This window comes from Colletotrichum jinshuiense, chromosome 3 (assembly GCF_051148585.1).
Source record: "Colletotrichum jinshuiense chromosome 3, complete sequence".
Taxonomy (NCBI): domain Eukaryota; kingdom Fungi; phylum Ascomycota; class Sordariomycetes; order Glomerellales; family Glomerellaceae; genus Colletotrichum; species Colletotrichum jinshuiense.
Genome location: NC_139310.1, coordinates 5,255,611 through 5,283,313, shown reverse-complemented (window position 1 = coordinate 5,283,313; position 27,703 = coordinate 5,255,611). Strand labels below are relative to the sequence as shown.

Below are 27,703 nucleotides of genomic sequence, written 5' to 3'. Positions count from 1 at the left end.
GACGATAGCTTGTGCCAGTATTATCCATTGTATTTGGCAAGGTTGCGCTGATGCGCGGACCAAGAGAGGCGGAGCGTCACCGGTATGATCTGGCAGGTCGTCTGGCTGCCTTCTGACGATGCAGAATGCTTCCAATCATTGCATTGTCTGTTATTTACGGGGTCTCTTCCGTCATTCAAACTTTATTGGTCTGTCGTCACGAGAACCGTACTCCTATGGCGCTGGATGGCTTGTGCCCTGGGCATTGCGGGAGCGACACCGAATCACCGGGTCGTGACATTTGTCGTTGCCGAGAAATCGGGGAGAGGTAGAATTCGGATAGAGAGAAGGAAAGCTTGGGAGCCCGTCAAGAAAGCTGGGTCTTCGTCTGGGGTATAATAATACTGAGAAAATCGAGATTGGTAAGCTCAACAGCCACTGACATGGGCGTTGTTGGAAGTTTAGATGCTACGGCAGGCTGCGCTGGCGATCTGGTTTTCCCCCTTGCAATTGCAGCGGTATGATCTCCCTGTCACATTTCAGCTGCCAGCGCCTTGCTCGGCCAGTACTGAGTAGTTCTAAAGCGGAGTTATTAGCAGCGGTGCTTTCGCATTTTGTATGGCACAGCCTTTACTCTCTACAGTCCGCAAGACAAGCTAGGGCCGACGATGGCATAAAAATTGGCCCAGAATCAAGTCTTTTACTGAAAAGCTTCCTCGTCACAGATAGTGTTTTTTGAGACAATGGTCATATTCGATCGATTCTCATGGGCTGGCATCAGCCCGTGTATCTGAACCCAACACGCACACGAGTTCTGGCGGGGAATTGGGGGAGTTTGTCTCAACGGCCTACAGGAATTGTACCTAAACGATGCCACCCATGACGTGGATACCCAAATCTCTTGGTCTTATGCACGAGATGCTGTAACTTAAGCGCTGGTCGGGTTGGTTGGATCGGGCCACTGCAACATGCACATCAAGACATTAAGGACGCGAGGGAGCCAGACCCCAAGAATTAGGCCGCCCTGGTGGTTATTTACAGATTTCCCTTGATTGAAATGTGATTTATTTCATTCTAGTTTCCCAATTACGAGTTCGCCTCTAACCAACACATATCCCGAGAGCCTCCAATAGAACAAGAAGCCGTTGGTCAAGGAGCCACCGGGCCGATCGCTGCAAACGATCATGTTCCCGAGATTAATGCAATGCAGGAAAGTGTCACACTAGTCACATTTTATTGATTTCGTGCAGAGCTTGGCTCCAACAGTGAGAGGCATGGAATTAGAACGGGGATGCTGTTTGTTGGAAGATACGGCGTGCCGCTGGGGGCAATTTGTGGACCGAGACAGCCCCAATTCCCCTTGAGTTCATGTTTCTTTTCCAAAGAGTTAAATGCAAAAATTGCCTAATATTTCACTCATCGGTAGAGTAGGAAGATCCCTGGTTCTAAGCTGATATGTCCGTTCATATGACATGTTCAGTCCTCTAACACTAAAGGAAAGTCGGGTATAACACATGGCTGCTAAGAAGGTGTTGAGGAATGTCTCTCGGAATTGTTGGTTACGTGCGCTGAAGCATCTCTGGCACTGGCAGATTGAAGGTGTGAAGTCTCCCTTGCAGAATGGGGATTTGGGTGCAACCACACCGCTACTGCGCGGTTGATGGAGAATGGAGGTCTCCCCGTCGCCAGAAAGTTGTCTGACACCAGCATGATTCAAAGCCTGCAGCTAAAAGTGACATAGAAAGGTGAAAGTCGAGTTTAAGGAGCCCAAGGTAAACATCGAAAGCTTTGTATGTCAGTGTCGCGGAAGGCTGCCCTTGGGACTCGACTCCTTTAGGGGGCCCTTACAGCTCAGCCTGATTCAGTAGCCCATTTGCACCAGTGAAGCCCTCGCACTTTTGTAGGCAGTTCGAGTAAGTCGGCAATCGGCTTTTTGAACGCTCAGGACGGGAGATTTGCACCAAAGATTGCTTGCAGCTTCCTTACAGCATCTTTCCTCCCTTCTTTTATGGCTTTTTCCGAGGTTGTTCGATTTATAAGCCTCTTATAAGCATCTTGAACAGTGTCAATGAACTCTAGAACGAGAATCGAAGGCTGCCACCATTTCGTAAGTATGTTGTCCTCCTGATCCAATGCCTCCAACATCATCCAATCAGACGACCTGAAATGAGGGTTTAGACAGCGAGCTTTCAAGAAAGGATCTACCTACGTGTCCGAGCCAGCGTGCCCTTCATTGGAGATATGACTCAATTTCTGGCCCTGTGAGGGTAAGCTAGATTGTTGGGAATGCATCATATTTGGGGACGTTTCGGATGGTGGGTTGCGTGTTTGGGTCCAGAAAGGTCAGAAGAGGATGTGAATGGCTTAAATAGCTTGGAATATGATCGAATGACGAATACTGGGCCTGGTTTTTCGGTGCATTGGGCATCTCAGGTCTCATTATGGGAGCAGAGAATAAGAAACGGTGATACAGAGCAATATCGCTTCATCTCTCAACTTGAATAAGGGTCGTACTTGCAGTGGGACGTGAGCCAGCGTACTACTAACACATCCTATTGATAGTCAAGCAGAGAAGTGGTCTGTACATAGAGAAGTACACCTGTCTTCGCGAAAGAAGAAGAAAAACAGCACTACCAAATTCCCGTGACAAGCCTGGCTTTTGACGCCCCATGCCATCGTGTGGGAACAGGGTCTAAAGACGGTTCACCCTCGTATAACGCCACTCAGCTAACTTTCAGCTGCCGTCAAGACAGAGTCTGTTGAGACGCAGCGGACTAGAAAAACGATAAGGGAACTTCCGTCCAAAGCCTGCATGAGGTAGTACTGGGTGGTCGCTAAACATGAACAATTGTTTGAACAGATCAACGTTCGCCAAGTAAAGTTCCGCTCTAAACCTAAGACACCAAACCTATATGGTGACCCAGCCCTAACTGACGTCAAATGGGCTGATATATTGACCTAGTGTCATCCCATGCATTAACTGGGGTGAGCAGTATTACCCGAGTTACGAGTAAGCAAGTAAGCCCTGTCTTTGCCTGACACCTTTACCAGCGACTGGAATGTTACTCGTACTATGGACTCTAGTGCCCAAACCAGTGGGCATTAGCCAGGCAGCCACAGGCAGTTTTGGTCTGATCACGTCGCGGTTTGTGCTTCCCACCCGCCTCACTCTTCTGAACGTGTAGCAGGCCTCATTTTGATTTGTGGCTATCAAGTCCGACCAAACTAACGTATAGAAAGCGGATCAAACGTTGGGCTATCCACAGTTACCGGGCGTGGGAAACGCCTTTTACCACCTTGTGACCAACCTTCCAAGGAACAAGGGAGGAGACGATCTAACACTGACACGCCGAGAGGGTTTCGTCATTATTAGCGGCCAAGGGCTGAAGAGATCGACTATCGATAACACGTCATTGGCGTACAACCATCAGGAAACCCGTCTTCGGCAGACAATACTAAAATAGAGGCAAAATACTTCCAAGCCAAAATGCCTAGGCAGCAAGATTCTGTTGGGGCCCAAGGATGGACCAGAGCGGCACCGGGAAACGAGGCTATGAAAGCTAGAGCCGAGACAGCCAGTGAATCAATCTGTGATGGCCCAGGGGGAGGGGTGTTGACGGTACTGAGGGGGTGAGATCGCTTTGTAGCTGTCCAACCAGTAACTAGCCTATATACCTTCTGGAGTGAAAAGAAGAGGAAGAGAACGGTGGTTACACGGTGTACCCCGTTTCTCTACCGTTGAAAACCCCCAAGTGTGGTGGTGGCTGCCGCACACCGAGATAGAGGGGGCGCTGCATGCTCTTTCAAGCCACCCCTTTCATCAAAGCCTTGTAAGGGCGGTAAAATTGCATGTGAATATTTTCTCTCTTAGAGGTCAGTAAACAGATTGTTTGATGCTGTAGGTAGGCACCCGTAAATTTTAATTATTACTATTTATCAACGATACGGAGTCAAGGATGATTGGGAGTATCATCTCAGAGTCAAATAACACGTGATATAGTTACTTTTGAGTCAAACCCCATGATCCCTCCGGTAGCTGCGGAGCGTATCACACTTCGAAGATGTATCACGGGTTCTTCAAAACCTTACGCCTAGGAAACAACGCACAATTCTTGACAGAAGTTAACAAATCTCGATCCAAGCTAAAATTTTATGGACGAAAGGAAGTATGTACTATCTAGGTATTCTGACGAACAAGCAAACTGATGATGCGTATTTAAGTCGATTTCAGTGTCGGCATATCATATGAAACGGATTTGATGTGCTGGAAGACTGGGAATAATCTTTAAGATCGAGATCAAAGGTACCTAAAGGGTTCCAAATTCAAGACGATTGCATATGAAACGTAAATCGGAGTTCTTAGAGGTAAGGTGCTGTGAAGATTTAGGAATCATTATTTACCATTTCTATTCGAATAATTCTTGAGAAAGGTATCTTTGAATTCCAATAATAATTTCACGCGAAATCAAGAACCAGTGACCAACTTTCGTGGCTGCCTTCCATTGAAAAAGTTGAGGTAGAATGATTGGGAATCGATCCATAGAGAAAACGGCACGATACGATGTACTTGGAAATCTGGATGCTTCCAGAGGGAGGCGCCATCTTACAAAGATGATCTCAGGAATTCGTAAAAACTGTATCACGCTCTTCTACCAGGGCTTCGTCCTTTTGCTTCACTTCACTTCACTGTGCGTAGGTGACAATGAAACAGCTCAGCGGCTTCTTTTGGCCTACAAGATCTATATTTTGGCCACATGTAACTTGTCTCTTCCTTGGGAAACTGGTTTTCATTGTTAAACTCGCCGGGCCCTTGTCCAGCGTTGCGGTCGGACTCAAAAGGCATGGGTTCCGGTAGCGGAGTGGACCACGCTAGCTAACACTTTGACCATTAAAAAGACACGAATAACATGATATTTACCTCCACATCGGCTAAAGTTTAAACTCTAAAACAACTTCGAATGGCCTTCGGTAGCAGTAGTGTCCATTCGTTGACCCTTCGGCCACGGCTTCTGAGAGTTACACGGCAGCGTCTGTGAAGACTCGATTCATCTGTCAGCCTCGCATCTTTACTGACGTTGGAGTGATTGGCATTGCTGGCGGTGGTCCAGTCTTAATCACCTGATCATTGAGGCACCAAATACTCGGACCTCCCCTTGACTCCTTCAGGGGGTGTCATCTGGGTGCCGTGGGGTGATACAGGGGATCAACTTGATGTTACTCGTCAGCGTATGTTCTTCGTTTTGAGTCTAGTAGCGGAACATTCAGGACGCATGCCTACGAATGCATGCCTGCCGCCTTTGATGCCCCCTGGAGAAGTTGAACGACGGCAATGCCATGCTTTTGAGCAGAGAAATACTTGCAGCTCCATTTAAGAGAGCATGGGTGCGCAGACTGGAGATGTTGGAGCCAAGGGTGTTGATTGGGCTCCGTCTATTTTCTGGATGCCATCTAGAATAGTCGGATAAAATGCCAACCAATGATGACAATAGTGCTGAGCTGATTGTGGATAGTAGGAAGTGTCTGGGGCGAGTCAAAATAACCAGGGCGCGAACAAGGTGCCACAGAAACCGCCTCACTTTTGGACCACCCCAGTCCCATTGGCCCCCAACATTGGACGGTATCACAGTTTTCGAACCGACATGCAAGTCATTGGACTAGAAGGATCCCAGGTCGTCTTTTCTGGCCTCTTGGCCCGCAATCGCTTATGAATCTGACAGCTTAATTTGTTTTTGAAGGAGGGGGGGTATGAAATCAAATTGACTATTGATACGAGCTGGTGCACAGAATATGATTGATAGAACACATGACCTGTCTTACTACACTTTGTAATCTGTAAAGTAAGAATTACAAACTTGAGGTAGTTTTTCTCTTTCGAATCTCAAATGCGCAGATAATTTGACCAAAATGAGGGGAGAGGCACGATCAAGCAAAGACGCCGCCACGCTAAATCAAAAACTCGAAGCCCACTCCAGACAACCGAGAACAGAAAGTGCAAGAACAGGTAAGGTCAGATGTCAAAGGGGAGGGAGAGGGGGCAAAAAAGGAGGAAAAAGCTAGTACGTCCTAGTCTCAGGTCTGCGAGAGCCTTCGCGCCGTTTCTTTTCGTTATGTTTCCTCTCGTCATGGTCATCATCTTTACGGCGCCGAACCTGACCAATTCCATAATCGTTCCTACAGGACGTTGAGTTTCGGCGTCTACGCCTCCGTTCGTTTTCCTCCTCTCTTGAATGGCTGCACGTGCTGTTAGCAAGATATAATTGGCAGTGGTTGGGGTTACTGACCTGTCGGATCGCTGCACTTCCGTTGAATCGGATCGTATTGATTTGCCGGGGAAGTCCTTGATTTTCAATCGCTCGTTGACGCGACCACGTTGATCCTCTGTCGGAACCGGTGGGTATACAAGCTGGTGCCCTTCAGTCCAAGTACCCATTGCGAAAAGTGTAGGAGATGCAGAGACGATTGGCGTATTTGTGAGACCAGGCGTTGTTCTCGAAGAACTTGGCGGGTAGTAGGCGCCGGAAACGTTGGAGGTTGCCATTGAAGGGCTGGTGCCGCTTGAGCTAGACGTCGAGGTGCTGTCTAGCCGAGGGCGATATGCCAAGCCCGAAGAGAACACCTGAAAAGGTCCTTGGTGTACGGGGGTTGATAGAGCGGTAGCAGTGTTTGGAGGACGGTTGAATTGTTGGAAATCGACATTGTGTACCGGGTCACTGGGATACGCCATGGGATCTTGGGTTACGGGATGGTCATACGGTGTCGAAGTCCCAGTGGACGGGTACCCTAAGTAGTTCGTGGAATTTGCTTGTGTCATCGGCTCGACTGTGGCGTATGTGGTTGAAGGGCTCGAGTGAGCTGTTTGAAAGACCCATTGTGGCTGCAAAGCGGGGAAAGGCTGAGCTGGGCCTAGGGATGCAGGAAACGACACAGTTGCTCGACGCTGGGGACGGCGAGGGTTCTGAACCCGCTTTGAAGAGCGTCTCGGATCCATGTTCATGAATCAATAATGGCGAACCTGTTTGGACGATGCCAGGGAAATGCGAGTGGGTGGACCGGGCGTATTAATGCCTGGGCAGGTCCGGAAATATTTTTGAAATGCAAAGCAGATTCCAGGGTAATCTCATCTATCTTGGACGAACATCATCTTTATTTCTAATTCTAACAAACATACAAAGTTTTAGGTGTACCGGCGTTGGGCACAAGTCAGCACGGGGAGCTCCCCTCGTTGGGCTTCCAAGTCCACGAGGATGGTTCGATGAGAGTCGCTCATCCTATCGTTCCATTCCCGGAAGCAAGAGTGACCTAGCCCTACTCTTGATAAAAGACAGAGGAAGCTGAATATTACTAACATGGGGGTGTTGCTGCTGCCTGGACCACGTTAACAAGGCGAATGGCCGCCTTGTCATGATTGCATTAGGCCTGATACCGTTGACCGCTAGAGGTCAGCCATGGGCTTGACAGGTTTCGGTCAAGCTAGAAACTGATGAGTTATCCCAGGTACCTGTAGCGGTTGTCAGGAAGACATTGTGCTCCTGTGCGAAGAGGTAGGATGACGACCTCAGAGATCTGATGAGTACACTGAAAGCATTTCCGTGTTCGCAGACCACAAGATAAAAGATTTTGAGGCGAAAAGGCGGAAAGTTTATGTCCACTGGGGCTATCAACTCACTGTTGTGCAGTTTCCTTGCACGTTCTGAGGAAATTACTCGGCAACGTACCCGGTGATTCTTTTTACTGGGGGGATTCGGCACAGCCACGAAAATGCCCATTCAGTGTACCTCCTCATCTGGAAACCGCGTGACGGTGTGACGGCGAACAGACGCGTTTCGCAGAATTGCAAGCCCCGGAAACAAAGATACAAAAATTTGATCCTAACTGCAGATCTTATCCAGGGTAGACCTTGTCATGTTGAAGGATGCCTGGGGTATCACCACCAAAACCCGACTGGGGATAAGGAGGGCGACCTGGACGGTGTGAAAATTAGAGTCGGGGATAGCTCTAATTGATGCCCAAACGAAGCCCATCAAGCCCAAAAAGACCCAGGGCTGACTCCAAGATTACTCGTCACCATGATGCCGAGACTGGACGACAACCATTTATCGCCAACCGAAGGTTACCCGAGTGGGGGCTGGCTCCTACATACGGATGCAGGTTGTATGTCCCATTACCGCGATATTTGCGTAATACACGATCCCGAGACAGAAAAGCTCAGAGCTACAGGGCCAGGACCACCGAGTAGAATGAATAGAACTCGCACTTACCGAAGAACAAAATGCATCCCCTGGTATTGGCTCAGTTTTGATGCAACACCCGAACTGTCCGATTTGTGGAGTGCTGTCTCTGATGCAGGCTGCATGCACAAATTGCTGTCAATTTCCCTTGCGTACACGTGGGTTTCCCAAGCTTGGGACCATGATCGACTGCGAGGCCATTTTGGGCATCAGCAACTTATCGCTGTGCGATGCCCCCAGATGTTCCCCCACCCCCATCTTCTGTTTGGCGAGCCGAGAAGAGAAAGCAGCGGAGCTGACATCCCTGGGACGGCTATGACAGGGATTAAGGACGCTATGTACTCGCAAGCGAAGAGAGTGGCACAGCGCCATCAATGTGTCGTCATCGCACCAATAGACACTGGCTGCAAAAGTGAAAGGGTGGGAGCAACACCGAGCAAGGTCTAATAACTCAACGGCGCGGCACTTGTCGGTGGCATACGAGAGAGAGGACCAAAAAGATCATAGCCGACTTGAAGAGAAAACGAAATCGGATTCCAGAGTGAAGATGACATATAACGTTCAGGCAGCATGTGGTGTCACCCTTGAAATCCGCAGCACCAACAGCATAGGAAAGGAACAGAGAGGAAGTCAACCGTGGTGATTGAAACACCTAATCATCATTGATCTTCAAAAAGCCGAGTAAAACTTGACCGCCCCAGAAGTGCAAGAGTCAAAGTCATTACCAGCTCGCATCACACCGTGTGCCATGAGACGCCATTTTTATTATTAATTCGCGGAGAATGCCAACCGGATTCACTGCAATATTAGCTTAATTGAATAGAAAGTTCCCAATAAAAGAGTATTTGGAGAAAAGAAGGAGAAAATCAAATGGCGCCTTGGGGCATTCGATTGGATACGTAGGAATAACTATTCTTCGACGTCATGGGTTTAATGAATAGTCGAGATAGTTCAGTTCACAGACCAGCGAGTCTTAGCAACTCTAATGCGAGTCTATTTGTTCTTAGTTGTGTTCATACCCATAAAAAGCAACGGAAACAGCTGGAAAGACCTTAATCTTGAGGCCACAGTCCCAAAAAATCTTTCACTTCCCAAAATAACTCACAGAGACTTGAAACCGTCATTCGAGCAATCTCATTAGTGGTCTTGTGATGTCGCTAAAGAGACATCTCATGAGATCTTCACGAAAACGTCAGAATAAGGCATACGATTCCTATTCTCTGACGTTGTTTGCTCCTTCTAGCGTTGAGAAGTTTTCTTGAAGTTTGGTGACTCAAAGTGAAGAGTCTTGCTTTCAGCCAGTTAGGTATGCCAACAGTCTAGATAAATCTATCAATATATTTCGCCTAATAGTCTAGCAGGTTCTATACCATGCCTATATCTTTAAGAGCTCGTATAGTTACCTACTTGCCTAGGAAAGTTTGATCTGTAGGATGAAGGGGCCGCTGATTCACTAGTTATAGATGAAGTGTCGGATATCTGCCTCAGTAACTTTTCTATCCTGGCCTAGTTTAATATTGGTTGATTACCGCTTTGTTCGTTGATTTTCAATACTTTTTGAAGAAGGAACATGTAACGGAGTCTTAAAATATCCGCGTCATGATAAATTACTGCCCGTATTCGGCATTTCGGGCGATACCCCCTGATTCTGGGCTGGTTCTGCATCGTGAAAAACGAGGGCATGCATTCTTCCAGAACAGCCGCCAAAATTTTACATTCAGTGAGTACAAGATAAGATACATCCAGAATATTGCTAGGTATAAACTGGCTCACGAATTCTCTGTCTTTTAGACTACAGCTGTATTAATGGGGCAACAAACTAACCACGCCGGGTTCTATTCGATATGGTGATGCTATATCATTATTACAATTGCTCTGATGCAGTCTTGAGAAGTTGCAGGATTTTTCATAGCTCTTGATAATAGAAGCCTTTCACTAAAAAATATCCCGACAAGATATCTAGCTGACCCTGCACTCGCTAGGATCATACACTTTGGAGCAGCGGTTGATCTAGCCAGCCTGAACTTCCAAGAAGAGAAGTATAAAGATTGCGACTTAAAGGTCCTGGTACCTCTTCTCGTGAGGCAGATTGGCCACATCCTCCGGGGTGATGGCCTTCACCCGGCTTCCTCTGATATCAGTCCTGTCCAGCAGCTTCTCGTACAACGGCGAAAACTCCTCGGTGGTAGTAATATGAAGCCCTGCAAAGGCCGCCGAAGCCCCCTCGACTTCAAATTGAACTCTGTAAGCAAGATAGACCTCATTGAACCGAATGTTGGTCTTTTCATTCTCCCGAGCAGCCGCGATGGCAAAGCTGTACAGTGCACCCTGTGTCACTGCAGGGGCAACGCGGGTGCCATAATCGCCTTGGCCGCCAGTACACATTGTCCAAGTGCTACTGGCAAAGCCCTGTTCAATCAAGTAGGGCACGGAGGCACGGTACGCAACTTTATTCAAAGTTAGCTACCAAATACAAATCGCCAACCACCAAAGAATAAAAAGGGGTTACTCACAGATGTATGTCTCGAAGTTCACTGTCATGCACTCACGGAGCGCCGCAGTATCCAGCTCCAGGATTGGTGTATCCCAGTAAAGACCACCAGCTGAAGTCCAGTTAGCCATATTCAAACCGCGAGAGGTAGTCCCTTCGTTTAGCCAAGCTGCGGTGGATAAAAATGTGTGCACTTACGCGAGGCCCACACATGCTGAAAGGATGGCAGCTTTCCGGCGCGGACTTGGTCGATGACGCCGCGCACCGATTCTTCTGAAGTGAGATCGGCCTCCACAACTGTGATGCCCTCGCGGCTGCCGACGTACTTGAACATTTTCTCCGCGCTGGCCTGGTTGCGGACGACGGCGAGGACTTGGCGTTTGGCGCGCAAAGCGCCAATGATGGCGGCGACACCAATGTTGCCAGACGCGCCGAACACGAGAACCGTCTCAGCCATTTTTTGCTTTTGATCTGTGACCTTGAAGTTTCGATGTGTCTTGTCGTTGTAAGATGCTCTATCGGAGTACAGTGGAATTGATGCTGGGGTGCGCTTTGGCCTCAATTACCAGTCCGGAGACGAAGTTGTAGATGAGTATTTATGTTTCCAGAACAGCCCAACTTGAGAATCGTCCCATTTTTTCGGCACCCATTTCCGCCGAGCGGGGGTGTGCGCAAGCAAACTTGTGTCGTCGCCAGAACTGGGAATTCTATCGCGGACCTATGCCACAAGTCGGTCTGAAGCCGGCCTCCGAGCTCAACATCAGGCCGTGTGCAACGTCGTGCTGATCTTGGCTTTGAGGGGTGTGTGCCATTGGTTAGCTGCGGATATGTATGGGTAAATCTCCGTTGAATCCCAGTCAAGGGCACGTTTCTCCACGTTTGTGCCACGTTTGTGCCCACGCTTGTGCTTTGCCACGTGTGTTGCTTCGGCCTGAAGCTGCCTCCTTGCGGCAGAGACAAGTATGGATTATCAATCAGATAACTGGTGATCAACCTAGAATGCGGGGCTATTGTTACCGAGCCCGCGCTCGGACTTTGATAATTATGATTTCACCAGAAATCCCGTCATTGTCGTACAGATCGGTGCTGTGGCCCGCCTGACTAATCATATCGGTCTATTATATCCTGGTAACGCCCGTTAACCATCCGCTTCGACCCGACGAAAGGGCACCAAACGACTTGCGCTTATCAAGAAACCTGTTGGTAACGAAGCAGATGGCTCATTTAGTTCCGCAGTCGTCTCTTTGCTTCTTGATCATTGGGACAAGCCATTGCATAGATGACAAATGAATGTTGTTGGTTTAATTGGGTTACCTGTCCGTTCTTCGCCTCATATAGGTATCAGGACCCAGAGGATAGCTTGAATATTGGAATTAATATCAATTTACACACGCAATTGTATTTGTATATACCTATATATACGCTTCAGGCAATATTCTCTGCATTTAAATAGCCTTATACGGATGTTCGCTGTGGAATCCCATCCTCCGTCCACCAGAACTCTATCTTCTTTTGGATTCCAGGTTCCAAAGGAGTATCGCTATTGGAGCTACTCGTATCCGATGATCGGCCATGGCCAGAGCTAATAGTTGTAGATGGTATCTCATATCGATCCGATCGGAGTTCGCTGTGAATATAGCCATGGATGGATGGAATGGAGGGGTCCCGGGGTAGTGTCTTATCCATTCGAGGGATGAAGTAAAGTAAAATAGCTCGAGAAAGAGCAAGATTGGCTGCAGTGATACCTAGGAAGAGTTCTAGATTCGACCATATGGCTGTGATGCAAAACGTCCCTAGTTTATTTTTAGTCAGCCACAGAATCCTTGTATGAGGATGACTTGTAAGGGCGTAATAAAACCTACAACTCAAATCGTTGTCCGAAACCCCCAGAGACTCAGCTCGTGCTATACCAAAAGCGGTTGAACTGCATATTCTCAGTCAGTGCTGAAGCCTGGCAAAGTCTGCCACGCATAAAAAAAACCGAGTGCCAGAGCATTGGGTAAATATACGGCTACTTACATCAGACCGAGGCTCATTAAGCCAGTTATCAATGTCTTCTTCGGGCAAGGAATCTTGACATTCCAGACCACCACAAGGGGAAGGAGCGAGCAGAGAAGGTCTGACAAGACGGAGTACGCTGAGTACCGTTCCCTTTGTCAGCGAAACGAAGGCGGTATTGACAAAAGCTTACGTCTAATGCTTGAAGGATATGGCGGTGTTAAGGGTGACTTACCGATTGTAACCCATATCGCGTATATGCGGATTTTGTTGGGCCAGCACTCTGCAGACTTTCCCCTCCAAAAGCCGGCCGGGCGGCACTCCGCCAGTAGAATGAGCACGACTCCGAAGTTGAAGAATATTGAACCGCCCATGATGGTATACATGATGATTTTGAGGGTTCTGGTGCTCTTGATTCGAAGAATCAATAGGCATATGGACACCTTCAATAAGGCCATTGATGAGAAGTGGAACAGCTGGCCCCACCAACCATACATGTTGATGTTGATGTAGTCATTGTCGCTGAGATATACGCGATGCCTCCCGTTCCCGTGATATGATTGCATGACACCAAAAACGTACCGCACTGTTGCCGCGAACGCAGCGGCAACGATAGTCCAATCGTCCCACCCCGCGTTCTGACGGCCAAAGCGCACCCAGAGGCGGAGGGCGGTAGTGATGAGGAGGAGAGCCAGTAAGGTTGACGACACAGCGAGCCAAACGGGCCCGACGGACTCGTCAGGAGGCATCGTGTCTCTGCTAGGGAGCGAAGGCCCACGCACGAGTTTATGTTTGTTCGCTAGCGAAGGAATATGGAAGCTGGGCCGAGAACCGAGAATGGAGGGGCCACCGAGATGCGTCTGCCAACATGAACCCCATATTTCCAGGAACCGGTTCCTTCATATACCCTTCTCCCCTCTACCACTTCCCACCAAACCGGTTCGACGCACTCGCTGTGGATCCAAACCATTGGGGGCGGATGTAAGACGGCAAAGTGCTCCGAGAGTCGAGAAATGCGAGGCGCAAAGTAGGAGTGCGGCGCGGAAAACAAAAATATCTGCGCAAACTGGCATAGGTCAGGTTCCCGAAGTGCAGCGGCGCACCATTGATCAGACATCGGGTCTAACTAGCTTCGGTGCTGCGACTGACGACGCAGGATGGGTCGATGTGTTGTGGGTTGGGGGAAGGGGGAAGGGGAACAAAAAGCGAGAGATTGTTTCTTTTCCTACTAGCAGGGGGCAGGGGAAAAAGAAACCAAAAGTAGATATGTGATGGATCTTGGATTTTAACTATGCCAACCCCGCTCAAGCGTGGCAAACAAGTAAAAGCAATTATTCCAGCACGCTCGCCTAAAATACTAGACATGATACGATGCCGTCAGGCCAGCGAGCACATAAACACAAGCCACGGGAGTTCTTTTCAAATTCCACTCGGCAATCAACATGTCTTTCAGAATACCAAGATGACATCATCTGTAGAGGCTCCTGGTTCGCCGTTGTGGCTCGTTGGTTTAGCAAAAGCTGAGTTTGCCCTCGAGTGTTTTCCACGTGGACATGGGCCCGAAATGCCTACCCATGCCACATGGTAGACCCGGGATTGCGTTTGTCTTACCGCCCGCACGGGCTCCGTAAACATGCGCCTGGACTGGCATTGCGCCAAGGTTGACAATCGGCGAACGATCCGAAGCCCAATGATTGTTCCTCTGGGTCCGCCACACACACTGTTGTGGTTTACCGCAACATCCAACTGCGTCGAGTCTACTTTGGCTAACCCTATTTAGGCCGGGCTTGGAATGGATAGCAAACACCAACTGGGTCAGCACGAAAAAGCAATGTGAAAGGGTGGTGAGGCCGTGTGGCATGCTCCACTTATTTGAGAAAGAGATGTTTGTAGGAATTCCGTCTCCATTGCTGCGCGCTGGGGTCCAAATACGGCCATAATGTAACTACCAGGGGCTCTCCTTCTGGTTTGCGACCTTGCAGTTCCTGGGCGGGTGGGGTTGGGGAATGGATAACAATAAAGCAAAAGAACCTCCAACGCTTTGCGATATTGCGGCCTGTGGTTAACAGTTTATCTGCTGTTCGTTTCTGTCATCACTTACACATAAAGAAGTCGAGTGTGGCCAAAACACCAGCTACATTATTGATTTCGCTAGAGGAAAGAAAAAGGCCAATAGATATGAGCCAATTCCATGGATGATGGATCGCTGCAGAGGAATAAATGGACCCTAAACCAGTCGATCGATGCACAAGCCCATTTCTATTCCAACATCAGGTTCATCATATCCTAGTTTCGCCGGAAGCTGCTCTAGATCTTGGGTCTTGCAAAGCACGTGAGTTACAAAAGGCTACCTTCTAAGAAGCTGTGCTTGATATTCGGACAGTCCTCTCGGCGAAATGACCCGGGTATCAATCAATTTACCTCTCAGAATCTTCGTCGTCGTCGTCGTCGTCGTCGTTGTTGTTGTCCCCGTCCTCGTTAGCACTCTCACTAACTCCACCTTCCGCATCCGGGGGCAACTGGCTTACCAATCCCGCCAGAATGAGGCCGAGTCCCTCCTTGAGTTGCGGATTCGCTGTTGACTCGACCCGCGCCCTCAACTCGCTAATCCTAGCCTGCAACTCGGCCTTGTTGGTCTCGTCTACATCAGCCTCGCCCTCCTCGTCCTCACTTATCTCTTCCGGTTCCTCGCGTTCGAGACCTTTCCCAAACGCCTCCTCGAACGCATCGGCCATGCCGGCATCCTTAATCGCAAACACGACGTCATCAATCCCGGTCCACGTCTCCTTGTTGTTACCCTTTTTCTTCCCTTTCGCGTCATTCCTGGGGATCAGGGCCTTTCTCCAGGCCTTGGCGACCTCGGCCACAGGGTTTCCGTACGCACCGCAGCCCCAGGCGCCGAGGACAATCTTCTTGACCCCCTTGACTTGGCAAATCCGCAGAAGGATCTTCATCTTTTCCAAGATTACCTGCCGGTCTTTTTCGTGAACGTAATGACTGAACCCGGACTCCTCGTCCCTCTCGGTTTCGGGATTTCGCAGCATGGCGGCGCTGATGCAGTCCACGAACCAGCGGTCCTTCTTCTCCAACACGTCGTCTGCATCCTCGTCTCTAAATACCAGCACATCTGGAGTATAAACAGCGCCGAGCTCCGGGAGACGGTAGTACTCGTCCTTGAGAGACGGCAGCAGTGTGGTGCGCATGCACAATGACTCTTCTTGGCTGCTGGCCCCGTTGACAAAGCCGCCGCCGGGCGTGAGAGGCGAAGCCATGTTGAGGATGGCAACGCGCGTCTGTTTGTTGCTCAAATCTACCGTGCCGCCCTGCTCCGGATTTCCGCGAACCAAGGCGTGGGCGGCCGTGAGTGTATCTGCTACTTGAAGTCTGATGCGGGGCGGCTGGTCTTTTTGTGAGACATCGACGCCGTCAGTTTTTGAAGTGACAGGCTGTTTTTCGACCGGCTTTGGCTCGACGATGAGCTCGGCAGCGTCGATTCCCCGGCGGGCTCGCGGGTGCGTGGGAAGGAGTGATGGGATGAGCTGGTTGATAGTGACCTTGGCCTTCTTGGCGCGGGCAGCCTTGCGGAAGCTTGCCGGCGGTTGGCCGACCGAGGGCTGAAGTCTTCCCATTTTGAGAGTTGAAGGCGTTTCTTATGGCAATATACGAAGTTACTGATGCTGTGTCCCCAAGATGATTGAGATGAACCTGAGCTCGACATTAAATGGGTGCCATGAAGTGGGGCATGCATGTACCCTGATGGCTTAAGGGACCTACGTCAAACAGATACACTGACTGCTAGTTTCGCCCTTCTATCGAAACGAGACCTTGACTAGCATCTGTCTCTGTGCTGCCGGACAGTCTTGGGGGCCGCGGACAAGTTCACGATGACGTTGGATGCAAAAACGTCGTGCTCCGGTTTATTGAGGGCACCTCTCCCGGCTGGCGACGGCTGGCGGCTGCAAGCCATGGACTGGACTTCCCGGACTTCGTGTTGAAACAGCCAAGTATGGATGAAGTAAGCCATGGCTTGCATGAAATATAAATGCAGGTTTCTTGTTTTCCGTCATCTTCAGGGGCTGCATAGATTTTCTCTTTGAATCTTTCCGTTCGAATCTATTGCCTTTCATCGCCGCCGTCGTGGTGCAGCAAGCTTGAATAGTGCCGTCTGCCCATGGCCATGACTGAAGCAGCCGGACCCACATGGAAACAATCTCGAAATGGACGCAGCGCTCACTGACGGCTTTCAACTGGCATCCAACTTCACCCAGCTGGTGACCGAAGCACCACCGCCAGATATCGGCATCAACTCGACCCAAATCGCACTTGCGTCTGCGTTATTATCCTTCAGCATGGCGTCTCTCCAGGAGCCCCGGCGGGTCGCTGAGATCATGCTGTCGTGGCTGGGTCTCGAGCTCGTCTCCCTCACCGAGCTCCAGGTGCTGTGGGCCGGGTACGGCCACATCTGCGCCATCACCGCGCGGGCGGCCGACAAGACGGGCGCTCTCACCACCACGCAGACGTCCCCGTCTCTGCAACCACAAGCAGACGGCACATATCGCCTCATCATCAAGCTCATCTCACCGCCCCGCGCCAAGGGAGGAGACGAGGGCCACCTCCGCAAGATGCTGAGCTACGAGGTCGAGCAGTACTTCTACCAGGAGATCGCGCCGCGCTTGGCCGACGACGTTGCGGTCGCCAAGTGCCTCGCCTCGACGCGAGATCTGGCGGGGAAGCCCCGCGCCGAGGAGCTTCATGGCCTCACGGCAACCATCATCACCGACTTGCGGCCGCAGTTCCCCGTCGCGGGGGAGAAGCGGCTGGTGCTCAACCGCCGCCAGGTGCAGGCCGCGCTGGACTGGCTGGCAAAGTACCACAGCAGCTCGTGGGCGTCGTTGCCGGACAACCTTGCCCAATACGTGCTGCCGCCACTGGACGAGGCGAAGCGCAGGGATTCAGGCCAGAGTGCTGCGGGTACGAAAATGTGGCTGAACGGGGGTTACACGTACCTCGCTACCCGACGGAAGGAGTACGGGTCATTATGCCGTGATGAGTATTCGGAATGGTCCTCCGCATTCTGCGAACCGGTTGAGGGGTCGTCCTCTTCAATTGCGGAGCTGGTGGCCGACTTCCTCACGCCCTCCGGAAGGCCGTTCGAGACTTACATCCACGGCGACGTCAAGTCCGAGAACTTGTTCACGAACCAGGCGGGAGACAGGGTGGCCTTCTTCGACTTCCAGTACGCCGGACTGGGCTTCGGCGGTTGCGACCTCGCCAAGCTGTTCACGTGTTCTGTCCCCGTCGAGATGCTGACGCACCACGACGACATCCCAGATCAACTGTCAATGGACAAGGGTGAGAAAGCGCTGCTGGAGCAGTATAGAGAGACGCTTCTCGCCCAGAAGCCCCCGGGCAAGGGGCCTGCAGACTACGAGTGGGACGTATTTGTGCGCCACTGGGAGACGGCCCTTGTGGATTGGTGTCGCTTCCAGGCGTCCTGGGGCTTTTGGGGCAACACTGAGTGGCTCGAAGCTAGAGTTAGACATATTCTAGCCGACGATGGTTGGAGGGCCTGGCTGAAGAAGGAAGTGGCGAAGTGACCAATGCATATGCAATGCGTCCAACGCTTCTCATAGAGACGATATGCAATCATAAATGAGAAAGATACCGTCCTAGCCAAACCTTTGATGTTGTTATCTGCTCAGAGGTCGACTTGCTTCTCGGCAACCTTTCCAATAACAAAAAACACCAGGCTGAGTAGTTGGTGCACATGGCTCCTGTTAAGAGAGCCGAGCCAAGTTGACATGTACTGTTGGAACCATAAGGGAGGAATTCATTGCACATCGAGTAATATTTTATCCAATAAGCATTCAGGTCTGGTACCTTTCTCAAAGGAAAATTCATTTTGTGCTATGATCAAGAGAACGCCAGCCCCATCCGCCAAACAGCCGAGACCTGTAAAGACAAAAACGATGGCAGCGCACAATCACTGCTTCAGGAACCCGTGCTGCTGCAGCCAGGCCCGGCACAAGGACGGCCACTCGGAAACCGGCAGGTCCTTGGTGTCCAACGCGAACCCGTGCGGGGCGTCGGCGAAGACGTGGAGCTCGACGGCGCCGTCGGCGGCTTGGATGCCCTGCGCCAGGCGGTACGCGTTCACCACGGGCACGATGGGGTCGTTGCCGGAGTAGACGATGAAGGTCGGCGGCGCGGGGCGCGAGAGCTGCTGGTCGGGGATCACGGCGTCGTAGAGCGCCTGCTTGGCGGGCGGGTCGAGGGGCGCCTTGTTCGGCACGATGGTGTGGCCGGCGGCGTTGGTCGAGATGGGCCCGTAGCCGACGACGGCAAAGTCCGGCCTCGGCACCGGCGCGCCGGCGGTCGACGCCCACGACGCCGGGTACTCGGCCAGCAGCGCCGCGGCGAGGTGGCCGCCCGATGACAGGCCGCACAGGCCCAGGCCGCCCGGCGCCGATCCCTTCTCCGCGATCAGGCGCAGCGCCTGCCTGGCGTCGTCCACCGGGGCTTGCGGCCCCGTCTCGGCCGTCGGGAACCGGTGGACGAGGACGAAGGCCTCGAAGCCGAGGGAGGCGAGCCAGCGGGCAACGGCGACGCCCTCCCGGCCCACCATGAGCTGCACGTACCCGCCGCCGCCGAGGATGAGCACGGCACGTCCGTTGGGGGCCGCCGTCGGCTTGTAGCCGAACAGCCACGGCCGCGACACCGTTGTCACCACTCCGTTATCGATGGTACCCCCGGGCAGGTCGATCTCGAACGCTCCGTCGACGGGCTCGCTGTCCCACAGCGGCCATGCGGAGTCGGCCGCGAAAGAAGTGGAGAGGCTCATTGTTCGCTGAGGCTTGGCCGGATGTTGTTGGCGTAACTTGACAGGACCTGATTCGGCGACTTTGGTTTTTTTCCCGGTAGATTGAACAAGTATCGAGAGCCCCGCGTGACGAAGAAGAGGAGTTTGGGAGAGTGTGTACACGTTTCGTCATTTGGACCGGATTCTCGTGCACTTTTATCTGACTCTCGGTTTGTTTTGTACCGAGATGCCGAATCGTCGACGCTTTAAATGGGGAACGGCGGGAGTGTTGACGATATTTCGGTAGAAATGTGATTTGAGGCTCAAGTGTCGACGTCTCAGAGGTTCGAAGCATGCCGTCGTCATGTCTTTTATCCGAGCTCCTGGGATGCACAAGCCTCTGTCACCGTTGCAGAAGTCGTCTGTCCAGGGCTTGGGGGCATAATTTCGATAGTTCCCCAAACCATTACCTATTTGTGTTCACAACGTCCGACTGGCCGAAAACGACTTGTCGGATCAATGTGCTTTTGGATTTGGTGGTTGTGGTAGACTGGGTGCAGGTTGTTGTGGGTGTGAGGAAGCTGGGGCGGGGCATTGCTATTCCATCCAGTCTGGGTGTTGCAGACCGGCACGATATGGGTTCCGCAGCTTGACCAGAGCTTTAGTGGCTGTCTTTTTTGGCATAGCATGCAACAGTCTTGAGAAAACGTTCTACATATTGGTGGGTTGAATCCGTAGATAAGGTGCGCGGAAGGACGGAGGCCGATGACATACCGGAGCGGGCGGGCCGCAGAGTCCGCACAACCTCCGGCGCCCTCCTGGGACCGTCTTCCAATTAGATTAGTCCGTCTGCTGGAATTCGTCGGCCCCCTCCCCTACGCAAGGACGAAGCGGATAAGAGTCTTGAGTAACCATTAGTTGATTGCAAGGTGGAGGTTGAGGCTTTATCCAACACGGGTCTGTTGCGAGAGCGGATGTGTTCAAGAACTCTTGCAAGATCTCACTAGACGGAAAATCACTTATTTGATGCATAATTGGATTCAATAGCACGAGCGGCACGGTATTTATGGCTTGGGTGTTTTTAATACTTAGGCATCGAGGCAAGGAGACGTCTATAACCTGTCTACGTTGTTTCATTTGGTTCATAAGTAGGGCACTCGGCCTTTTCCATAGGCATAATCCGTGAAAGGATTGATGTCATTCAGGATATTGAGGGGGTGGCATGTTGGTTTTGCTCAAAATTTCTCTTTCCCCCTTTCCCTTTTCGGCATCTTTAATGGCTGGCGGCAATGCAGTGATCGGCGGGTGCAGCGGGCTTAGCGCTGTGACGATTGCAGATTTGGCGGTATTATCTGTACTCGGAGCATGATGCAACCAGCCGCGTGCATAAACAGCGAGGGAAATAACCGTACCTAGATTGGCGCTGCCTATTTAAACATACGTCCCTTGCTTGCACCGCTCAGATGTAGCAACCCTGCCAATTCCAGGCTTCAGCTTCTGGGCTCCAGGTGTCAAACGCGACATGGGCAATGAACAAACACTCTCGACGCGGCTTTCAATCCAGGAAGCAGCTAGTCTGGGAATAGGAATGGGTCGTATTTAGATGAGCGCGCAACTACTGACAACTCTGGCCAAGTGGAACCTGCGGACGTTTGGCATCCGCAGCGACGAGTGCCGAACCGCTGAAACGCATATTCCGTCTAGCATGAGTCGGTGGCAGCGTTCGGCAGCGCTATATCTGTTCTGGGCCAAGGGCATGGAACCAAGCGATGTCATCGACCGCGGACAGGGAGGGCGAATCCAGATCACTGGGTGGGCTTGTTCGGGTTGTGGCCCAGTGTCATCTAATGCGACGGACCGAAGAGGGGGAGGGCATCAAATCATAGCCCTCGGATTAATCAACCCTCATTGCCCTACCTTGCCCTGGTGAGAGGTCCTCGGGTGTGACGCCAACTCGGACCCCAAAGTGATCCACGCACTGAAAGACAGGCGTTGCTAGTGCCGGTTGACCCCAGAGATGGTGCGGGGACGAGTCTGCGGGGTGGCGGGGGACAATGTCTTTAAGATGCCCGGAATTCCTGTTTCCAGTTCCGCCGTCCCTCACTCGCGCCTTTTATCGTTCAATTGTCGTTCAACAGGCTTGCACAAATGTGTAGGTCTCCGGACGTGAAAAAATAATTGACGAAAGGAGCGGAAACTCCACGTGCATCGTTCGACTCTGCCTCCGTTCCGCATCAGACATGGATTCTCCGAGCTCGCGTGCAGGGCCACGGTCCGGATCCCCCGCCTCCCAGACCGGAATTCCGGCCGCCCCCAGAACGCGAACCACCCGGGGGAAGTACATTTCCAAGGCCTGGTAAGACCCATATGCAAGTCCCAATGGCGCGCGGCCCTGTCATTATTGCTGACATTGTCGTCTGAATTGTGGCAGTTTCGAGTGCAGGAAAAGAAAGAGCAAATGCAATGGGAAAAGCCCTTGTTTCCGTTGCGCCCGTCAAGCCTTGACCTGTGGGGTTCCCTGATCCCGATCCTGATCCTTTTTCGGCTTCTCCCGCCCGCTCTGGCCAATGACTGACGAGATCAGGTGCATACCCTGCTTCGAAGAAACCCCGTAAAGAACGAGGAAGCAGTGCGTAAGTTGCATCTCCCCTTCGAGTTCATTGCTCTCGTTGTTCCTGACGAAGACCAAGCAGTGATGCCGATACCCAAGCCATCCAGTCTCTGAGGGATCAAGTGGCCTCTCTGCAAGGAGGACTGGACTTACTACGGAGGCAACAGTCACAACAGCCCTCGGAAACGCAACCGAGTCCCTCGCAGCCAGAGGCTGCCCCCCCGGTGGCTCTGGAGCGTTTAATCACGCCAGATACCACCGAGCCCGGAGACCCTGCCCCACAGCCAGAACCAATTGATCTCAACGTCCAGTCGTCCACCGAGCAAGACGATTGCCAACCATCAGCAAGTTACACATTCAACATCAGCCTCGCCCGGGGCCATCTACGAGCGCGGGGCATTGGCATTTCCGACGATGAAACCAGCGGCATGCCTGGATCACTCAATCCCACCCGCCCCTCCTCTCCTTCAAATCAAACAGCCTTCGGCCTGGATGTTCAGTCAATAGACCCTCTCTGGCTCATCAACGAAGAGGAAGCTGTGCGGCTGTGCAACGTGTATGAAGAGGAGATAGGCATCCAGTATCCCTTCCTAGACTCAAAGCAACTCATCAACAATGTCCGGAATCTCTACCACGCAATGAACAGCGGCTCACGCCTCGGCTTCGCATTCACCGCGATGCCGGGCCCGACAATCATCGACCCTCAGGATTTGTGCTTGGTGAAAATGGTCCTGTCCACGGCCTTGGTTGTCGAGGCGGGGGGCTCCAGCCAGCTGGGCAAGTCGCTGTTCCTCGATGTGAGAAAGTCATCACACGATAGGCTGTGGGAGGCGGCGAACATCAAGTCCACCATGCTCTTCATCCTGTTGGTGAGTGGTTCTTGCGCGAGTGATTTGACTGCGATAGATGGCGCTGACAGGACTTCTAGGCCATTTACAGCTTCATGACTGGCGATGACCTGCAGGCTTGGAGGCTTGTAGGCATCGTTGCTCGGTGGTGCTTGGAGATGGGTCTCCACCAGTCGGCGACAGTCAAGAAGACGTTCAGACATGCAGGAGACCGTGTGATGGCGATGAGACTTTTCTGGTGTGTCTATACGTTAGACCGTCGATGGGGCTTCGGCGCAGGGCTTCCGTTTGTGATGCACAATTTTGATGTTGATCAACAGCTGCCAGAACCGGTAAGTTTCTCACCAGGATGCAATTTATTATACTCCTTATGAGAAAACCGACTAATAATTTTCATTCTCTTACAGGATCAGGATGTCCCCTACCTCAAAGCTATGGTCGAGTACAGCCGAATTGGCGACAAGGTCTGGGCTACATCGTACAACTCCGCCAGGGCAACCGGCGCAATCCGAGACGACGAGATCTCCTATCTTCTCTACCGCATAGATCAGTGGTACGAAGATCTCCCAGAAGATCTGAGGCTTTGCACAAATCAGCAGCCAGCCAGCCCAACACAGGCGCCTAGGAGTCTTCAACGACTTCAACTTCTGCTCCACCTTCGGGCGAATCAGATGAAGATCCTACTCCTCCAGCCATTCCTCCACTCAAAGCTCAGCCTCAAGGCCAACAGGTCCAAGGTCTACTCACTCGTCAACCTTGCCAAAGACACCATCCAGAAGCTGGACTCCCTGAACAAGTCTACAGACATTTATCAGAACCAGCAGATGTGTTTCAACCACTTCCTGGTCTCCGCTCTCGGGGTCATCTTTCTGGTCGTATCCCTCGCGCCATCAGAGCACGGTGCCTCGGTCCGCGACGAGTTCCACACCGCCCTCGACTTGATCCGTGGTCTCAGTGCCAGGTCCTATGTCTCAAGCCGGTTATGGAGGAGGATCAGCGACCTGCGGCTTGCCTGGAGGAAGCTGGGGTTGAATGCCCCACACCATGGCGAGGGCAGGGAGACGGGCGCGCAGCCTCACCTGATCGCAACACCTCCGACATCCTCAAACGGTGTTGACATGCAGACCCACGATGCACAGGCGTTTACCGACGACGAGCTGCGCAATTCGGAGGTCGACGTGTGGCCGGCAGGCTCGGGGGAGCCTTTCACCGAGGCCCAAATGGCACAGGAATTGCACGACTTCTTCAGCGCGATGGATAACGGGGGCGACTTCACCATTTCGCTACCGCCTCTCGGGGTGGGAGGCGAGGGTCTTGATGTCGACGCCGACAATAGTCCGCAGAACAATTTCCTCGATGCAGACTTGAACTCGTCGGCGATGGATATCGCCCATATTTTTGTAGATATGATATAAAATGACTTGGTTCTGCATTTTCTTCGTAATCCTTCCCGTTGTGTGATTACAGCATACTCCAAGGTGCCTAAAATTATCATTCAAGTGCGTCTAACTACTTGCCTTCATATTGATACGGTGTTAGCTACGAGTCTGAAAATCATTTTGATTATGAGCGATCCCGCTTGTTGATGTGGACAGCTTGATTGGGTGAATTATAACTTCAGCCTTCCCGAGAGAGTTTCGCTCTTTCACGAAGTCCCCAAAAGAAAACATCTCTGGCATCAGCTCAATTGTTGAAATATAGGCCGTAGCATTATCCAAACTTCGTGTAGAAACCGGTATTATTCATCTTCAGCTTCCATCGTATTGGCCTGCTATACGCAAATAAGACAATGTGATCTGGGGTGCTAAGACATGCCTCGTGACAAATCAAAGTCAGAGGCGAGAAAGATAATACCGCAAATGAAGGAGATGCCTCTGATTTGTCTGGATATACTCGCATTTGTGTTGTTCGGGAAATGAGACCCGTTCAACCAACGTCATGTGGTGGCACAGTCCGCCCGTCACAAAGGGCGGAATCGGAAACCGACAATTCCGACGCAGATTGAGATCCAGGGGGCCCCGCGATCGAACCTTTGGCAAAACGCGGGGAATCCGGCGGCACCGGTGGGATTTCCGTCCAATGGAGCTACTTTCATTATAAATGATTCTTCTCAACCAGAGAACATGTAAAGGTCCTATTCTTGCCTCATCTACTCGACCATTGTGCAAGACTCGCTTGCTCATCGACCACGCCGCACCCAGACACCACCGCCATCATGTTCGTCGCAGAGCTCATCCAGCAACTCACCTACGAGGCAACGCACCGTCCGATCGAATTCCTTGCCAAGGGTCTTTCGTTGGCCGTTCTGGTGTACTTCATCGCGAATGAGGTAGTTCGGTCAAAGGCGCGTCTCTCCGCGTGGCACGGCCCGAAAGGCCTCCCCGTCATCGGAAACCTGCACCAGCTCGGGGGCAACGCCTCCCAGAAGTACCGAGAATGGGCCAAAGAGTTCGGCGCGGTGTACCAGGTCCAACTAGGAAACCTTCCGGTCCTGGTTGTCAACACGGCCGCCGCCGCCAAGGTCATGTTTGGGAACAACTCGCAGGCGACTGCCTCTCGGCCTGAACTGTACACTTTCCACAAGGTAGGTCGGATTAACTAAAAATTGTTATTTTTTTTTAAATAAAAAAAGACCAAGTCTTTTTACTGACACTCGTATTTTTAGATTGTGGCAAACACTGCAGGCACTACTATTGGCACATCTCCTTACAATGAGTCTCTTAAGAGAAGGAGAAAGGGCGCGGCTTCGGCCCTCAACAGACCCTCTATTGAATCGTACATTCCTCACCTGGACCTGGAAACTAGGGACTTTCTGAAGGACGCTCTATCCTATGGCAAGGCAGGAAAGGCGGCAGTCGACCCCCTTCCCCTGGTCCAGAGGCTCAGTCTTTCACTGGCGGTAACCCTTAACTGGGGTATGAGATTTCCAAGCCACGACGACGGACTGTTCAAGGAGATCACGACAGTCGAGGGCGAGATCAGCCGCACCAGAAGTGTTACGGACAACCTCCAAGATTACCTCCCTTTCCTGCGCCTCAACCCCTTCTCGGCCGGCAAGCGTAAGGCGGTGGAGATGAGAATCCGCCGAGACAAGTATCTTTCCAAGCTGAACGGGGACCTCGAGGAGAAGATCCGCAACGGGTCGCACGAGCCGTGCATCCAGGCCAACGTCATGCTCGACGAGGAGGCCAAGCTCAACAAGGTCGAGCTGACCTCCATCAGCCTCACCATGCTCTCGGCCGGATTCGAGACGTTCACGGCGGTCTCGACATGGGGCATCGCGTTCCTGGCGACGCACCCTGAGATCCAGCAAAAGGCCGTTGACGCGATTCGCCAGACGTACGACAGCTCCAAGCCCCTGTGCGATGCCTACGACGACCAGACGATTCCCTATGTCCGCGCCCTCGTTCGCGAATGTTTACGGTACGGCAATTTCCCATGCATTATGACAACCAATGTTGTTATTTATTTACTTTTATTTACTAACTGTTTCTCGTGTCTAGATACTTCACTGTTCTCCGTCTTTCTTTGCCTCGCGCAACGAACAAGGAGTTTGTCTACGAGGGAAAGCTGGTGCCAAAGGGCACCGTCGTCTTCCTCAACTCTTGGGCCTGCAACATGGGTGAGTCACTTGATTGAAACCCCTATCCCCGCCCTCTTTTTCTGTTGGCACTGATTCTGACGATTCATCTCTTGTTGTAGACGGAGAACTCTGGCAAGACCCCGAGGTCTTCCGCCCCGAGCGCTGGCTGGAGAACCCCGAGGCCCCCATGTTCACCTACGGAATGGGCTATCGGATGTGCGCCGGAACCATGCTGGCCAACCGCGAGCTGTACATCACCTTCGTCCGCATGCTCGCCAGCTTCAAGCTGTCCTCGGCCGGCAAGATCGACGCCGACCCGGTCACCGGGGCCGACGACCTGACGAACCTCATCATCACGCCTGGCAAGTACCAGGTCATATTCACGCCCCGCAACGAGGCGGCCCTCAGGGCATCCCTGGAAACCCAGGTGGCTCACTGATCATCCTTTGTTATGGATTCCGGACCGGCTTTTCGGTGGCATGAGACGCGGGCTGGGTTTGAAGAAGCCCCGGATCAGAATGACGGCGCAAACCCACTCAAGTACCAGGAAACACATGGTGATATCCAGAGTGGGGGCGCATTGAAAGGGAACTGAAATTGAAAGCATAGCCAGGCTCATCGTGAGGATAACACGACGAACAAGAGCGTCGGCATACGATTATCAAGGTCTCTCTGCATGTATATAAAACTTCTTCCTCGTAACACTCGTCTTTTATTTCAACCAACGAGCTTAGTTAGCCGGTGTATGTATGTTCGAAGTAAAAAATTCTTTGGTTCATCTGCTTCAGATTGAACTCGAGTTTCGATAGCCAAAAGGAACCTTAAAGAGACGAGTTAAACGAAGCAAAACAAAACTCAAAAATGTAACGCTTGTTCCGAAACCGAGAATCGAACTCGGGGCTATGCCTAACCACTCATTAATGAGAGGGCATCATGTTGGCCACTACACCATATCGGATTGGATTGTTGAAATTTTCACTTGCAAATTTGTCTTTGACTCGCTCCAGCTGCAGGTTTGGGCTAGAAAATTCAGATTGTTGCTTGTGGGACGGTGGGTCTCGCAACGGGAGCTCGGAGCAGGCCTAGACCGTCCGGGCGGAGGGTCGGTGGAGATGCGGTAATGCGACGATAAAAGCGCAGCAGTAGTGTTGTTCACGTTTTCCTTT

General features: G+C 51.7%; 7 protein-coding genes across 7 annotated transcripts; 3 read left to right on the top strand and 4 right to left on the bottom strand.

The window, feature by feature from the left end:
* Positions 1-10,262: 10,262 nt before the first annotated feature.
* EsH8_III_001375 (SDR family oxidoreductase) lies at positions 10,263-11,155 on the bottom strand (the record flags this gene model as incomplete). The annotated part of the gene is made up of 3 exons (XM_083263100.1): positions 10,263-10,654; positions 10,721-10,810; positions 10,897-11,155. 3 exons carry the CDS (start codon positions 11,153-11,155, stop codon positions 10,263-10,265), a joined length of 741 nt encoding a protein of 246 aa, XP_083123587.1.
* Positions 11,156-12,153: 998 nt separating this feature from the next.
* EsH8_III_001374 (uncharacterized protein) lies at positions 12,154-13,445 on the bottom strand (the record flags this gene model as incomplete). Its single annotated transcript, XM_083263099.1, has 4 exons — positions 12,154-12,491; positions 12,561-12,622; positions 12,718-12,835; positions 12,932-13,445. 4 exons carry the CDS (start codon positions 13,443-13,445, stop codon positions 12,154-12,156), a joined length of 1,032 nt encoding a protein of 343 aa, XP_083123586.1.
* Positions 13,446-15,113: 1,668 nt separating this feature from the next.
* On the bottom strand, positions 15,114-16,325 carry EsH8_III_001373 (uncharacterized protein; the record flags this gene model as incomplete). The annotated part of the gene is made up of 1 exon (XM_083263098.1): positions 15,114-16,325. The coding sequence occupies one exon, from the start codon at positions 16,323-16,325 to the stop codon at positions 15,114-15,116; it is 1,212 nt and encodes a 403-aa protein (XP_083123585.1).
* A 588-nt stretch (positions 16,326-16,913) lies between these two features.
* Positions 16,914-18,293, top strand: EsH8_III_001372 (Ecdysteroid kinase-domain-containing protein; the record flags this gene model as incomplete). Its single annotated transcript, XM_083263097.1, has 1 exon — positions 16,914-18,293. The coding sequence occupies one exon, from the start codon at positions 16,914-16,916 to the stop codon at positions 18,291-18,293; it is 1,380 nt and encodes a 459-aa protein (XP_083123584.1).
* A 386-nt stretch (positions 18,294-18,679) lies between these two features.
* Positions 18,680-19,537, bottom strand: EsH8_III_001371 (Alpha/Beta hydrolase protein; the record flags this gene model as incomplete). Its single annotated transcript, XM_083263096.1, has 1 exon — positions 18,680-19,537. The coding sequence occupies one exon, from the start codon at positions 19,535-19,537 to the stop codon at positions 18,680-18,682; it is 858 nt and encodes a 285-aa protein (XP_083123583.1).
* Positions 19,538-21,735: 2,198 nt separating this feature from the next.
* EsH8_III_001370 (fungal specific transcription factor domain-containing protein) lies at positions 21,736-24,369 on the top strand (the record flags this gene model as incomplete). The annotated part of the gene is made up of 4 exons (XM_083263095.1): positions 21,736-21,851; positions 22,189-22,975; positions 23,035-23,286; positions 23,362-24,369. The coding sequence occupies 4 exons, from the start codon at positions 21,736-21,738 to the stop codon at positions 24,367-24,369; spliced, it is 2,163 nt and encodes a 720-aa protein (XP_083123582.1).
* An 800-nt stretch (positions 24,370-25,169) lies between these two features.
* Positions 25,170-26,976, top strand: EsH8_III_001369 (cytochrome P450; the record flags this gene model as incomplete). Its single annotated transcript, XM_083263094.1, has 4 exons — positions 25,170-25,538; positions 25,620-26,377; positions 26,458-26,576; positions 26,657-26,976. 4 exons carry the CDS (start codon positions 25,170-25,172, stop codon positions 26,974-26,976), a joined length of 1,566 nt encoding a protein of 521 aa, XP_083123581.1.
* Positions 26,977-27,703: the final 727 nt, after the last annotated feature.